We start from the raw sequence: 15480 nt of genomic DNA on the forward strand, positions 1-15480 counted from the left end.
GGGAGAGAGAGAGAGAGAGAGAGAGAGACCAATAGGCAGCATCAGTGAAAGTCAGCCTTGCTGGGAGGATAGAGAATTTTAATAACAGCACCCGTACAGACAAAGGAAAACATGGATGCACAGGGGAAAATTCCCTCTAAACAGGCACCAGAGAGGATGCGGTGGTCGTCCTGCACGTAGTCGGAGTTATGCGCGGACTATTCCCTCGTTTTTAATGAGGCGGGTGGGGACGCACAGCAAGCTGAAAAGGCGGAAAGATTTCTCAAACCCGTCTGCAAATTCTGCCTGCCTGCGATGGCTGTGACGGCGCGATGCTGTTACAGCCTAAAGGAGAATGTGCCTTTGTCGTTATATCTGGTTATTTTCCTACTCAGTGGCCTTACAAATGCGCAAATCCGATACTCCATCCCGGAGGAGCTGGAGAACGGCGCGCAGGTCGGTGACATTGTCCGAGATTTGGGTCTGGACCTGAGGAAACTTTCCACCCGCCGAATCCGGATCACGTCGGACAGCGGCCGGAGATATTTCACCATCAATCACAAAACTGGAAAGCTGGTGGTGAGTGACCGCATTGACCGAGAGACAGTTTGTGAATTCAGTGGCACCTGTTCGCGCAACCTGGAGGTGGTTTTGGAGAACCCGCTGGAGGTGCACAACGTGGAGGTGGAGATTTTGGACGTGAACGATAACGCGCCGCAGTTCCCTAGAGATGAATATCAGCTCGAGGTGGCGGAGTCGGCGCTCACCGGGTCACGCTTCCACATCGAGGGAGCTCAGGATGCAGATGATGGCTCCAACTCTGTGAAGCAGTACCGCCTCAGCCCAAACGACCACCTCACCCTGGACTCTATTAAGCCCTTTGCCAATAACAAGCACATCGAGCTTATTCTCAAAAAGCCCTTTGACCGCGAGCAGATGCCATCTCATCAGCTCATCCTGACAGCGATGGATGGAGGCACCCCGCAGAGAACTGGCACGGCCAAAATCAATGTACGCATCCTTGACGCCAATGACAACGTGCCTGCGTTTGACAGCTCCGTGTACAAAGTGAAACTGTCTGAAAACTCTCCAAAGGGCGCACTTGTCATCAAGTTAAATGCAACAGATCCTGATGAGGGCTCCAATGGGGACGTGTTTTACTCCTTCAGCAGTTACACACCAGAAAGAGTCAGACAGATGTTTTCCATGGACACAGACACAGGGGAAATTCGTGTGAAAAACAATATAGACTATGAGGAGACAAACTCCTATGAAATGTACATCCAGGCTATGGACAAGGGGCCGGCTCCCGTGGCAGTTCACTGTAAAGTAGTCGTAGAAGTTTTGGATGTCAATGACAACATTCCTGAGATTGTACTGTCTTCACTCTCCAGCCCTGTGAGAGAGGATGCCCGGGCTGACACGGTAGTAGCATTGATCAGTGTGAACGACCGAGACTCTGGACCAAATAAACAAGTCACCCTGGAGATCATGCCCAATTTGCCTTTCAGGATCAAGTCCTTCCGGAACCACTACACCATCGTCACATCCGCTTTCCTGGACCGGGAAACCATCTCGTCCTACAACGTCACTGTCAATGCTGTGGATGGAGGCACGCCACCCCTGTCATCCCAAATGACCTTTAAGGTGGACGTTGCAGATGTGAATGATAACCCACCTCGTTTTGAACAGACATCATATACTGTTTATATCACAGAGAACAATGCCCCCGGTGCAGCTTTGTGTGTTGTGAAGGCCACAGATGCTGATGCTGCAGAAAATGCTCGCATTACCTATACTGTCCTTAATGACAACAACCACGGTATCCCTGTAGCCAGCTACGTCAGCATCAAACCTAATACAGGTGAGGCCTATGCCCTGCGAGCCTTTGACTTTGAGAAGCTGCGAGAGTTTCACTTTCAAGTTAAAGCCCAGGACAACGGCGTGCCTCCGCTCAGCCGTGTAGCCACAGTGTATGTTTACATTATGGATCAGAACGATCATTCGCCCAGGATCGTCTACCCACCGTCCAATGGGAGCCGCACCATAGAGACCCTGATGAAAAATGCTGAAGCTGGTGTGTTGGTCAGCAAGGTGACGGCGTGGGATGGTGATGCAGGGCAGAATGCTTGGCTGCTCTACGCTCTGGAACAGACCAACACAGACGTTGACCTGTTTAAGGTGCACGAGCACACAGGTGAGATCCGCACCACGAGACGGGTCATCGAGGACAATTCCACCTCCTTCGTTTTGACAGTGCGGGTGCGTGATAACGGTCTACCGCCACTCTCCTCCATCACCACCATCCATGTGCACGTCTTGGAGCTGCCACCAAAGTTAGCCCCTGACCCCAAGCGCATCATCAGGCCCAACAGTCCCTTAATGTTTTCCAATGTCACCCTCTACCTCATTATTGCCCTGAGTGCCACAACCTTTGTGTTCCTCGTCACCGTCTTCGTGCTGGCCATTGTGCGTTGCCATGCCTACTGCACCCAGCCTGGCTCCTGCTCCCCATGTTGCGTGTCCAAGAAGAGTGTTCCAGAGGGGGGCACCCAAGCAGGTGGCGGCGGGGGTGGAGGAAGAGCTGCAGGTGGAGGAGGTGGTGGTGGAGGAGGAGGAGGTGGTGGAGGTGGTGGAGGAGGAGGAGGCGGAGGGCAACCAAACAACAATGTGGCCCTGCGCCGTGACCTCAAAGTGGAACCGCATTATATTGAAGTGCGGGGAAATGGGTCTTTGACCAAAACATACTGTTACAAGACATGCCTGACCGCCACATCAGGAAGTGACACTTTTATGTTCTACAACACTGGACGGCCACACAGTGGCACCTGGGGCTCGGGCTACGTCACCAGCCACAGCGGACAGAGCCAGTTATTTGTGCGGCGTCTGAGTATGCCAGACGCAACTGCCATTCAGGTGTGTGTCTGGTGTGATGTTTGTGTTTGTTATTTTAGATTGCCTCACAACAGTAAATGACACACAAAGCACAGGCCATAAAAGGAAAATTCTCAGAGAGCTATGGCTCAGGTTTTGCTTTGGGGTGGTGTTCTTGCAGTAGGATTGCAGTTTACATTTATGGTTTTGGAGCTGTTGAAGCCTTTTGTCTTTGAGGTTTAACAATACATTTCCTCGCTTCTGTTTCAGATTGTTTTGTGAGGCATATGAACATTTAATAAGTATAAGGGCCACTCCCAGGATCTATTTAGTCATTAAAGATCTCTCAGGGAAGTTTACATGATCTGTGTCTATCAGGATGAGGAAAGAGACACCTCCATTTTGTTTAAGTAAATGTTTCTATCATGACTTTTAGTGGTTGTTACATTAGGTGCCTTTTATTTTGAGCTCTGCATCTCAAGCTGTTATACTCAAGTGTGGGTAGCTTCTCTTGGTTGTGTGTTTACTTGAGTGGGCAGGTGGGCGCACTCTAGATAGTGTCTTTGTGTGTGTTCCTTCGCTTGCTAAAGAGCATTTGTTTGGTGATTCAGAGTGCAAAATGTTAAAGTGCACCTGTCTTCCAAAGTTCTGCAGAGATGTGCAGTCTAAATAGTTTTAAAGAGGCGTTTCTTGCTCTCTTTCTCCGCTCCTTGTTATTACTTCTTCTTTCTGAATAAACCAGTACACTTCAGTAGCTCATTGACTTTTGACCCCACACAGCCAGTGCCATTTGTCCGCAATGGGCTGTGTGCCACGACATTCCAGTCCAGTAAGTCGAAAGGGCAATCAGTGGTCACTTCTATAGAGAGGGAGAGTCTGGGAAACAGTGCAGCCTTTGCCAGCTACGAGGGCCACAAGTCCCACTGCACCAAAATATCCTCTTCTGGTCACGTACCTCCTCTCTGGTACTGAGCAGTAAGCCAGAGTTTGGGAAATCGGTGAGGAAGGCAGGAGTGAGGCAGAGTTTCAGTCTGATTGAAGCTTCATATCATGGTTTCTTGGATCTGTTTTCCTCATGTAAAAACACGCACAGAGTTGTTTGCATCATTCCTGGTTGTAGTAGAACAAACAGTATTATTAGGATAGAACAAACACCATTTGTTTTCTACATAATAGTGTTTGCCTCTCCAGGTCTTTCTGCAGAAAAACAGATGAGCATATAGTTCAGAAAATGGTGAAAAGATGAGCAGAGGAATAAAGAAATGTTTGAGATAATTGCTCCCTTAACACTTCATGTGTTCCTCATTAGATGCCAGTCATGTTTGTTCTTGCGGTGTAATTAACCGATGTGTTTCTCTGTGCTGTGCGTGGATTGGCTGGCGCAGCGCAGATGAGGCGGGGGATGAAAGGTGATTGGACAGAGTGTTGATGGCGGAGGTGTGAGCTCTGTATCCATGCTAGGAGTGCTCACTCAGAAGGAGGGGGGAATAATGGAGAAAAAGGCGAGAAAAGGGATGAGTAGCCAAACCGAAAGCTTTCTTTTTTCCCTGATTTACAATGTACAGCCAAGGAAAGGAAATGAATACAGTTAAAACCCGTGGGATTTTCCATTCTATTTCCACTTAATTTGGTTTCTCCTTTTCCAGTGATGAAACACAATGTATTGATTTCTCCTCCTTGGTACAATTCGGTTGTTTGTCTCTTCCTCTCGTCTATTTTTTGTTTATGTTCACTGTGTGGCAACCGGTAACAATCTAGTTTTGCCTGCATGTCTTCCCTTGAGAGTATATCAGACTGTGGACATGTTTAGGTTCCAGATGCTTGTATCTAATGTGTGTATGTGCGCGTGTGTGTGTTTTCATTTGCCCCCCATAAACACCATACGGCCAAGCAGACCTCTCCCTTCGGCCACTGGCTTGCTGCAACAGGGCAATCGTTTAGTAAAGCCGTTTAGTCCCATTTGTAGACAATCTGGTCTTATTTACAGGGCTTTTGTCTCATTCTCTTCCCGTGCAATTAATACCACAATATTTTTTTCTTTGCATGATCAATCTAAACTATTGATCCAGCCACTGATTGCTTTATGAGGAGCGATTGTCTTCAAATATTCAAGTGTATCCTCAGTTTCCAGCACAGATGAATGTCTCTGATGCTGCAGTTACGTGTGTCCCTGCACACATTCTGCTCTGTTTGATTGACTCCAGGAGGAATACCAGGCTTCTCTCATTAAGACCAAATATTGGATTTCAAGGGTGATGAATGTCCACTGCAGACTCATAGAGGTCAATGCAGCTTCAGCACCAAGTGAACATCTGTCATATTTGAAAGGAAATGGATTGCAAATGGGTCTCTTATGAACTGCATGGCCAAGCAGGGGGAATTCAGTATTCTCAGTCTGATTGGGTTTAGCTTTTTCACTGCTTTAGGTTGAGATTAGTGAAAATGCAATCTCTTCTCATTTATGTTGCCAGGTTAACAGCCTATTTTGCTGCACTGTGAGCGCTATTTTATAGCAGAACCTCTACTACATTGGTGAGGCTTTACAATGTCGTATATTTGTGCTAATAGAATTTCCTAGAATCACGCTGAAATCTCATACTGGCATGTCAGTCCTGGTGTCTCTTTGTGTCCCTCTGTTCCAATGTGTCTGAGTCTAGCTGCAGGGCCGAGGGGGTTAATCTGATATCTCCCCTCCCTCCCCCCTCCCTCCTCCACCTGTGACCTTCACAGGGGTGAGATGACGGAGGGCGGTGGGTGCAGGCTAAAATGTAGACTGGGCTCTGCACAGTTACCATGGTGAGATGTGTCAGACTGACTCAGGCAGACTGTGTGCCAGTGAAACTCAAGGTTTTGATCAGTGTAAAGAGGATGTAACAGGGAGAAAGGACTCAACAACACAGGAGAGGGGGTGGTGAATCTACAGAGGCAGAGCAGAGGAAGGGAGGGGCTTGTGGTGGGAAGGAAAATTACAGCAGAAGCCATGATGTAGCATCACTGAAAACATCTAGATATTTCAGTTATTTTATGATGCCGTTTATGATTTTCACATTCAGAATTTTCATAGAGACTAGAGATGACAGGATGGAGTGTATTAGATAGACTGCTGTAGATATGAATCCAGTCTGTATTCACCCCAGTCAGCAGTGTGTCCATGATAATGGAGCATACCTTGATCAGCCTAGTCCAAGGGGACTAACCCTGGATGTGCCAGGGTCAGTGGGCCGCTGGGGTGAAACCTTTCAAAGTCATTTCTTTTTTTGGGGTGGGGGGGGGGGGGTAGGTGAAGGCTTGGATTCGAGGAGAGGTGATGTACCTCTGAGCTTAAATTCATCACTCTCCTTTGGAAATCCAAGCTGTCATTGCTATGATTGTGTGTGACTGAGTTTGTGTGTTTATGTACGTGCGTGATGCACATGCACTTGCAGTTCTCGCCATGACTTATTAATGAGACAGTATTGGCTTTCGCCTGTACTTAAGACTCAATTCCTCTCACTCTCTCTTGCAGCCCAAAGTGCCGAGTGCAGACTGGAGATATTCAGCCTCCCTGAGAGCAGGAGGTGTAATGCAGAGGTAAGCGTCCCATTTTTTTTCCTGCCACTTCATACCTCACCCAGCCAATTTCATCGTGTTTTGTTGAAAACCAAAAAACATGTACACCATTATTCACCATGATGAGATTTAAGCAAATAACATGCACCATTGTCTATTGTCTGATCTTAAGCACCACCCACCCTTTCGTAAGACTTATTGTTACTTCTGACAGCTTTGAACAATACACTCAGCTGCCTAAAACAAACGTACAGTTGACTGTGGGAGTGGTGCAACATATCCTCATATAGTTTACAGAAATGGCTTCAGTATGTCCTTGAAGCTTTACTTTCAATATGTAAAACAGGCTAATATGAACATAAATTGACTGAATTAATGCAAAGTCATCTCTTGTCATTCTGCAGTGGCGATAATATATGAGGATAATAGCTTCATACTAAAAGGTCATTCTCTATTCTCATTAGTCATATCAGTTTGAAGGAAACATACATACACTATTTATCTAACTTTCCTTTGCCTATTAGGTAGAGTAATTTAGTCATCTGTTTTAAAGATTAACCCCCATATTCTCTTGCATATCTGACAACACCCTTTCGGTTCTTTCCCAGTTATTTATAGCTGGAGAACCAGTGAATGCACAAATTATGATGTCATTAATTAGCTTAGTTTGTGACCCACAGGCAAGCTGTTGCCTGAATGTAATTTGAATGACTTAATAAAGGACATGTAGTCAGATGATAAAAACCTTTGAAAAGATGTCTTGATGTTGGTGTTTATATTGATCTGACATTGAGGTCTACCACAGAGTCTAATCCACTCTTGACATTTCACTAAATCCTTTTTAGTTGGTTGAAATGGAATAAATAACATCAATATGAAAAGGGTACAGTGTGTCCCTTTTACAAGGCCACCAGTCAAGTGTTTTGAAAGTCCTACCCATCTTTGTATGTGAGAGCTGGGTGAGGAATTTAGGTTCGAGTAGTCTGAGATCATCTTTGCCGACAGCTGTTGCTCAGCTATGATTCATGCTGGGGGGAGAAAAGGGAATGAGTTTGCATCAATTATTTCCCAAAAAAATGAATAACTAAATGTACAATTAATGTAAACTGAGTAACTTGATTAAAACAAAATTGAACAAGCAGAAATTGTTTATATTATGATGATATAAAGAGGAGAAAGTATCCCTCTTTATATTTCTATAGACAGATGGAGAACTGACAGGAGGGAAGGGTAAGCAGAGAGGGGGTCAGTGGTGGATGAAGGGCAGGTAGTCAGGTGGAAAGATGGCCTATCAGGGACGTGAGAATCGCTGCATGGCCACACCAGTGATCACATTACCCATAAGGCACCGGGCTGCTACTTGCTGTGAGATCAGATGGGCCCGACTAAATCAAGGGTCATGATAGTGAGATGGCACCATAATTATAAAGTCACAGGATTAATGAGTTAAAGTTAACTATCCACTTATGATCATCGATCATATCTATGTAATCTATCCACTTCCTATGGATAGATATGTTTGGGACATTGGCCTTAAACAGAAAACAACTGATTTTCCAATTAATATGTTCGGGAAAATTAAGGCGTATTTCTTGGTAACACATAATAGAAAAATATGTATACACAGAGAAACTTTAGTGCTGCTGTCCATGCTTCAACCATAATGCAGTGCCTAGTATCTTTGTTTTTGAGTCGAGTAATGCAGTTTAGTTTACATGAACACTATCTGTGTAAATAATGTGTATATGTATTCATGTGTGACACGCTGATGTCCATGTCAGATTAATAACTCTGCACCATCCGAGTGTCATTAATGACACACTGATTCCCTCATAATTACAGCTGGGATTAATGAGTGTTAATGTGCCTGTGTTGAACCAGTCTAACATATTAAATCTGTCTCGTGACTCACTCTGATGTGTTTTACGTTGACTGTCCCCCCCAATGTGCCATTAGCAAGCCCCGCCGAATGTTCATCTGTAATCAGAGCTTGTATGAGAGATTTTCAGTATCGCACCCAGACACCATGTAATGCACTGACCTATATAAATTTGTTTAAAATCTGATGGACTTTGCAGCAATTCCTCCTAATTGTGTTTTTAGGAGGCTGTGTTGTTATCACTGTAGTTCTAAATATTTCCTAATGAGAAAGATTTATGAGTTTACAGACAGTAGGAGAAGATGACGAGGAATGACATAAGCTGAAAACTGTATCATCACTCCAGTTATTGTCATTACATCTTATCACTGCTACTCGATGGTGCTGTTGCTTAGCAGCACTTAAGATGGCCTCCATCTCCAAATCACTTTTGAGGTCTTCACAGAATCACCAGGGATACATAGGGATCTAAATTTAAGGTTTTTTTGTTTTTTTTTGAAACCATTTTTAGCATTATTAAACTACAGCTATGAAGAATTTTTACAACATTCTCTTTTAATTATTTTTATTTTTAAGAAGCACAATAATTATTGATGCCAATACAGATTGCCAAGAAAAGTGTTTTTACTTTAAGGGACCTAGTTGACACAGGTAGACAGGTAGTTTTAGAATGAAAATCTGGTGTGGTTGATGTGTTTCTCAAACATAAAAATCCCTAGTAACTTCAACAAAATAAATTCTAGATTTGAAGAGTCTTTACTCTGCTGTTAACACACAGCAGCTTGAAGTTAATTTTAACATGGGTGGTGCTGGCTAATCATAGACAAATAATTTCATAATACTATCTGTTAGTCTCTTCATGGCTTGAATAATGGCTCATGGCCAGACTGCAACAGTATGTTTGTGTAATCTGGGTGAACTGACCTTTTAAAAGCAGTTTAGCCCTCCTTGCTTCGATCATATCATAAAGCAGTGGACATTTGTGAAGAATTACAGGTCTCACCTGCACTTTGATGATGAAAATGGTTACAAAGCTAGAAAATGTAATCCTTCCCTTTTTATATCAGTGAGAGGCAGTGAGGGAGAGCTGTGTTTTCTAGCAGCATTTCTGTTGCTGCTCATCACTACAGAGAGTGTGGCATTTTTCAGTAGAGGGGAGGGTGCTGGAATCTCACCGAGCAAGTGTGAAAATGTAAGAGCGGCCATCTGTAATCCATAATCCTGAGAACGTCAGGAAAATGTAGGGTGAATACTTTAATCCTAATCTGAATGTTGCATTTCTGGGATTGTGTCTGCTTCATACCCCCAACTCATAACTGCATACAGAGTACCAAGGTTTGAATTTACAATATTGTGCATTATAGGGACCATATGGAGAGAATTGGATATGTGGGAGCTTTGTAACATGAAACAATAATACCAACAAGTTTAACAAATTATCTAATCATGTTTATTGAAGCCTTCTGTCGTGCATCTTATTATGACATGGCTTTGTGTATGCTGTATGTACGAATATGTTTCCACTGTGTTTTATGTGCATGCTTGTTTTTTTGTGTTCCAGCTCAGTGCACATGGAAGAGTCCTCAGTAATGCAGGGAGCCCAAGGGGTCCTGGTCCAGAACTGGCCCACTGCATCCAGCGCCGCTGGTAAGACTCTGTCATGCTACTTTCACCTCAGCCAATCACATCTAACTTACAGTGAGCAGTGGGTTAGTAAAAGAAACATAAATAAAGAGGTCTACTTGGCACTCATGGACATCGTCTCATCCTTAAGGTCCAAAATAGTGATACCCATCTACAGTTTAGTGGATCTCTGTTAACACATTCCATGACACAGATTCAGACAATACCAGCACAAACTATGCCAACATCTGTACATTCCTAAAGAGCTTATCAAACCACAAGAGAGTAATAAAATGAGGACAACGGAGGTATCTGCTACGAGATCGCCCCAACCCACTCCTAACCCTTCGCGCTGCTGCAGTGAGAGGAAATGACACATGCAACGTAGGCGTAGATGGATATCTCTGCTCTCTGCGTCAGGAAGGGAGACAATACAGAGCAAAAGAGGGAGAGAGCGAGCAGATAGCTGTTTGGATTATCAGCTAGATGTTTACAGAGACATAAGCCACTGAGCCACAGAGGACAAACATTCGAGAACACATTAGAGAAGAATAATAAAACACAATTACATTAGCTTTTCACTTAATGTGGATCTCTCTTGTTCTGTAGCGCTTTTATACACACACTCACAAAGAGCAGGATCGGGGGTTGGGGAAATAATCGAGTCTTGGATGCATAGCGACTCATAGCGAAAAATTTGGGCATTGTAAAGCTAGATTTTCATGTTGCTCTTCTATCAGAAGAGCAATCTTTTGACAAAGGAATTTCCATTGCAAAACAGTCTCGGCAGCACTTTTGTTTCCAAGTAGTCAGTTTGAAAATAGTTGGTTTATTTACAGGAGTCAAAACTATTAAATATTTCTGGCCATCTGGCCATCTGGCCCTCGTCAAGGGTGGACAAGACCTCACAGAAGGCTCAAACAAGGGCTTATTAGAAAACAGTGCTTTTAATCGTCAGAGCAGGAACACTGGAGCATAACAAATCTCTAAACGACAGCACACTCGATGTTGGATGACATTTCATGGACATCATAATGTGAATGTCATTGCATATGATGCCATATTCCCTGCCCCTAACCAAGACTTCTGACCAAACATGCTCTTACACAGTGTCAGATGCCTGTGTGCTTTGAGGAGCAAAAGTTCTCAACTTACGACTTTTTTCTTGTGACAAATGGGGTCAAAAGGGATTAGGACTCACATAGAAAGAAGAGTGGGCTGGTAAAGAAAAAATGGTGGAGACAGGTGAGATAACTCGACAGAAATATCCACAGAGAGAGGACTGGAGCAAGGAAGGGACAGTGCAATTAAGTTTAGATAAAGAGGCGATTTGTTGTAATTAAGGATGTAGAAATGGTTTGGCCCGCTGTCTTTTATAGACAGGAGGCGGTGGGCTGGGCATGCAGACAAACTACCCACACACCGACTACTGTCGCTTCCTATCCACACACCCAGCCGCCTCCGCTCTGCCATCGATTTCTTGCCTTGGCTGAGGACTTACAGCCTGCAGGCACTTCAAAACATGATAGATGGAGAGATAGAAAGATCAACAGAGAGAGGGAGAGACGACAGAGAAGAGAACAGGCAGTTGTGACGTCCTCAGGGCGGGTCAGCGGTAACGAGATCAGCTGGCAGGATTTTAAGGTGGTCTAATTAAGCCGTGGCAGTTCGAGAACAACACGTTGCGTTTGCACTAACCTCTCCATGCCTGAAGGCTCACTGTCCCTTCTTTATTTCATCGTTAATCAGGTTAAGAATGGAAATATTAGCTGAGGGCTGTATTAGCTTCAGGTCACATTTGAGGGTTGGATTAGGGATAATTCTGGGTTAGATAATATGAAAAAAGTATCACCCGATCTGCCTGACTGGAGGACAAGCTTGGGAAAGATTTATGTTCTGACTTTCAAGTTGTGTTATCATGTCTCTGAAATGAGAGAGGTGCAGATATTGATTCAGTGTGGCCTGTCACATCCCTGTGAGTCATAGTCAGAGCTATTTATATCTAAATCGTCTTGTTTGCTCGACAGGCTGTGGTCCTTAGGTGGGGAGCAGGAGTAAAGGAGTTTGGATTGTCAAGGAGATTGTTTAGGTCTGGGTGTTGTTCCGACAGGGTGCTGTTTTGCCTCACAGTCTATTTTTTGCTTCGATGTGAGACACAGAGGTACTGCTGACAACGCCCCTGTTTTCTGCCTCTCTGGTTTCGAGCATGTGGATTTGCGTGTTTGTGTCAATTTGTGTGCCGTTGCATCTTGTTGTGTGTCTCCATGTGTACGTGCCTGTGTGTGTGTGTGTGTGTGTGTGTGTGTGCTTGGCCGTGTTTCTGAGTGTGTTGTGGCTGCCTGCTTTGTGTGCCGCTCCCGCTGTGACAGATGGAGCGCAGCCCACGCCCAGATTAACAGACCCACATTAATGAAATCAGGGTTCTGCTCGCTGTCTAACTCTCGCTCCCTATCCGTTCCTCACTCCTTCTGTGTCTTTCTCCTCTTTTTAACCACGGGCAAATAGGCATTCAGAGAGAACTGTGCAGAAACGCAGGCGTCCCCTGGAGAGATGGGCATGGAGGGAGAGACAGCAACAAGGGACTGAAAAGAAAGAAGGGAATGAGCAGTGGAGGATGAGGTGGATGGGGAAGGTAGAGGAGCGGTGGGCATAAACTGTTTGGGAAGGAGTGACAATGAGTAAATCAAAGTGATCGAGTGTGGCAGTGGAAGGAGAGGAGGCTGCATGAGGCTGCTGTTGCTAGGGGAGAGTGGTTAGACTAGACGGAGAGAGAGAGGGAGAGGGAGAGGGAGGCAGAGCGAGCTTGCAGCATTATTCTCCATCAGCACAAGCACTGTCACCACGACTCCTACCAATGTCCTACTGCCTCACTGGAGGATGTAGTTTCCACGGCAACCATTCATGGCCCCTAATATTGGCAGGAGAGCGAGGCAGGGAGGGGAAGGGGGAGCTGTTATATAGTGGGGAGTGCGAACATATGGTGTGGGACAAAAGGTGCTGAAGTGACGGAGGAGGGGGGGTTAAGGTGGAAAGAAAAAGTAGCATCAGGAGGTGAAGGACAAGACCAAGGGAGGTGCTGACTGAAATCCAAGTACGTGAGCAGGAGCGACAGGAGTTAAAGGAGGGAGGGATGTGTTTAGAAAGTGAGAGTTGGAGGTAAGAGGTGTAAAGTGAAGGAGAGAGCAGGGGAGTGAGTAACAGGAGGAGAGTGACCTACATTCAGAGGGGCGGTGGTGTACTGCAGAGGTGGATGCAGGTTGGCTGTTTTTCCGTATCACCCCAGATCGCTCGCACACATACACACTCACCGCAAGGTATTCACAGAGGACCGCAGAAAGACAGATATGATTAGAGTTAGCAGTAATCAACTGCAGTGGGCACCTGTCAAGGCAAAAATAGACCCAAGGGTGGAGGCAGAGGGCCAAGTGAGAGAGGGGAGAGTGTAGTGAGATGGTGGAGAAAAAGTTGGACAGGAGGAGACTCTACTGGGGATTCATCCATCATTTTGTGCAGTGCCTCAGGGCTCGACCAAATGATCTGCTATGTAGCATCAAAGGACCAGGTCTTTTTACAGGTCTATTTACGTTAACTGTATCTTTGTCAGTCTCATTAGCAAGAATGTGTGAGTTTCTGTAAGTGGTTTCTCTGAGTGGTGAATGAAAAGCGGCGAGGAGGATGAGGTAAACACAGGCATTTAGTTCAGTTCAAGGCTGTGTGTCATACTTCAGAGCGGTAGTCTTTTACTGAGGGTGTATTTGATGGGAAAAGATTGTTGGCAAAGTTGAAAAAGTCTGGAAGCTGCCAGAGACTTTTCACTGTTTCTGGATCCCTCTGCCCCATCTGCCTCCTGTTCTCCACTTCAGTTAGTTGCCTTCCTTTATTGTCACTCATTTATGTTCCCATCCTGTGCTCTCTGAGTCTTTAGATATCTTGCCAACTCTCTCTCCTTTTTCTCTTCCCTCTGGAGAATAAATCAATTTCTACTTCTCCATGTATTATTTTAGGACCTACATGCACTAACATATACACGCACAGAGACACAGGGATAGAAATTCAGGCTCCCACACACACACCTACATTCAGTGTTATTTTTATTGCGTTAAGTCCTGTCACTTGGGATTGCTTGTGTCCACCATCTGCCACATGATCCAGCTGGGAGCAGACAGCAAGGTGTTCAGCCTGGCATGAAACCCAAACAGACACACACACACACACAAACACACACACACACACACACACACACACACACACACACACACACACACACACACACACTCACAAGGTGCATATGCAGAGTTGTAAAAACCAGCAACCAGACGTCATTACTGAAACAAAACAATTGTTTTATTTCTTTATTTTATTTCCTGTTTGCAGAATTGGGAAAATATGGTAATTTGTGCAGGGCAGGCACAGAAATGTCTTCCTCCATCACTGCACACAGACACATGAATAGGGTTCAGGCTTTGAACAGACAGCAACATCACATTTTGTTTGTATCAAAATGAGCACACGCTGCAGACACAGGTGCCATCCTGAGGATGGGTGTGGTCCCAGCTGACTGTCATAACGATCACACATTTCTCCACCACTGCAGTGTGAGCGAAAAACACAGAATCGCACCTTCAGGATCTTTTTTTAATCTTTTTCTTTCTCTCCCTCCCACCCTCCGTTTTTGTTGGTGAGCATCGTGTTTCATATCTGCATCCTTGCACTTCCTGGCCCCTCTCCTCATTCCTCCTCCTCCTCCTCCTCCTCCTCCTCCTCCTCTTCCTCCTCAGATCGTTATGTAACGCTGCACCGCGCTCCACTGCGCTTCTGCCCAACTGGCCGATGCTAGGGCGAGACAAGGGTATGAATAAAGTAGACGTGGCAAAGTGGAACTTGGGTGATTTAAATGGCTGTGAAAACCTTGGGCGGCACAGGGGAGCGAGGGGACAATCAAATGCAGAGACACCGGATTGAAGACTCAGACTCGGGGAAGGAGATGTGCAAAAAATCACTGTCTGGGATGCAAAATTATTGATTATATTCACTTGTGTGTAGTGGTAGTTAGATTCATGGAGATGATAAAAGAGTTTGGGGCAACAATCATCACGATGAAACAAACTACCCTCATCTCTAATGTGCCTGGAAGCTATCATTGACGGACAAGCTGCTTAATACCCAATCACATTAATGTAACCATAAACACTGATAGGCTTGATTAGGACTCTTGTCAATAACTGGGAGGGACGGGTGTTAGCTGGCTGAGTTTTCACGCAAGATTAGATGAAAGGTCAGGGGAAATGAGCGATGGAGAGAAAGAGGGAGGGTGGCGAGGAAAAGAGAAGGGGGGTGGGGGCTGTGTGAGAGGAACAGAGAGGAGAGAAGGGAGGAAGTTTTGCTCTGCAACAGCCATCGACAAATCAGATTGGAGCGATGGCCGTGTGAGGATCAGTGCTGGGCGAGGTTAGAGTTATCATGAAGGACGAGATGCAGTGAAATAGCGAGTGAGAGGTTAAATACAGAGCGAACAGATGTGTAGTTGGCATCACGGGTCAGAGCCCATATCATCAGTGTTGTCTGTAACATCCAAA

The 15480-nt window shown here is 45.3% G+C and overlaps 1 protein-coding gene across 29 annotated transcripts in view; it reads left to right on the forward strand.

Annotated features, from left to right (window-relative positions):
• LOC119007749 (protocadherin alpha-C2-like) overlaps positions 1 to 15480 on the forward strand; it is a 191839-nt gene that overhangs the window by 169729 nt on the left and 6630 nt on the right. For 28 of the 29 annotated variants that reach the window (XM_037077630.1, XM_037077626.1, XM_037077634.1 and 25 more), the window contains 2 exons: positions 6359 to 6423; positions 9843 to 9928. In XM_037077630.1, coding sequence (XP_036933525.1) covers positions 6359 to 6423; positions 9843 to 9928 — 151 coding nt within the window. Of the gene's footprint in view, positions 1 to 19; positions 2896 to 6358; positions 6424 to 9842; positions 9929 to 15480 lie in introns of those variants that run through there. The other variant, XM_037077606.1, reaches the window with a different exon arrangement.

The sequence above is a fragment of the Acanthopagrus latus genome, chromosome 18 (assembly GCF_904848185.1).
Source record: "Acanthopagrus latus isolate v.2019 chromosome 18, fAcaLat1.1, whole genome shotgun sequence".
Classification (NCBI taxonomy): Eukaryota; Metazoa; Chordata; class Actinopteri; order Spariformes; family Sparidae; genus Acanthopagrus; species Acanthopagrus latus.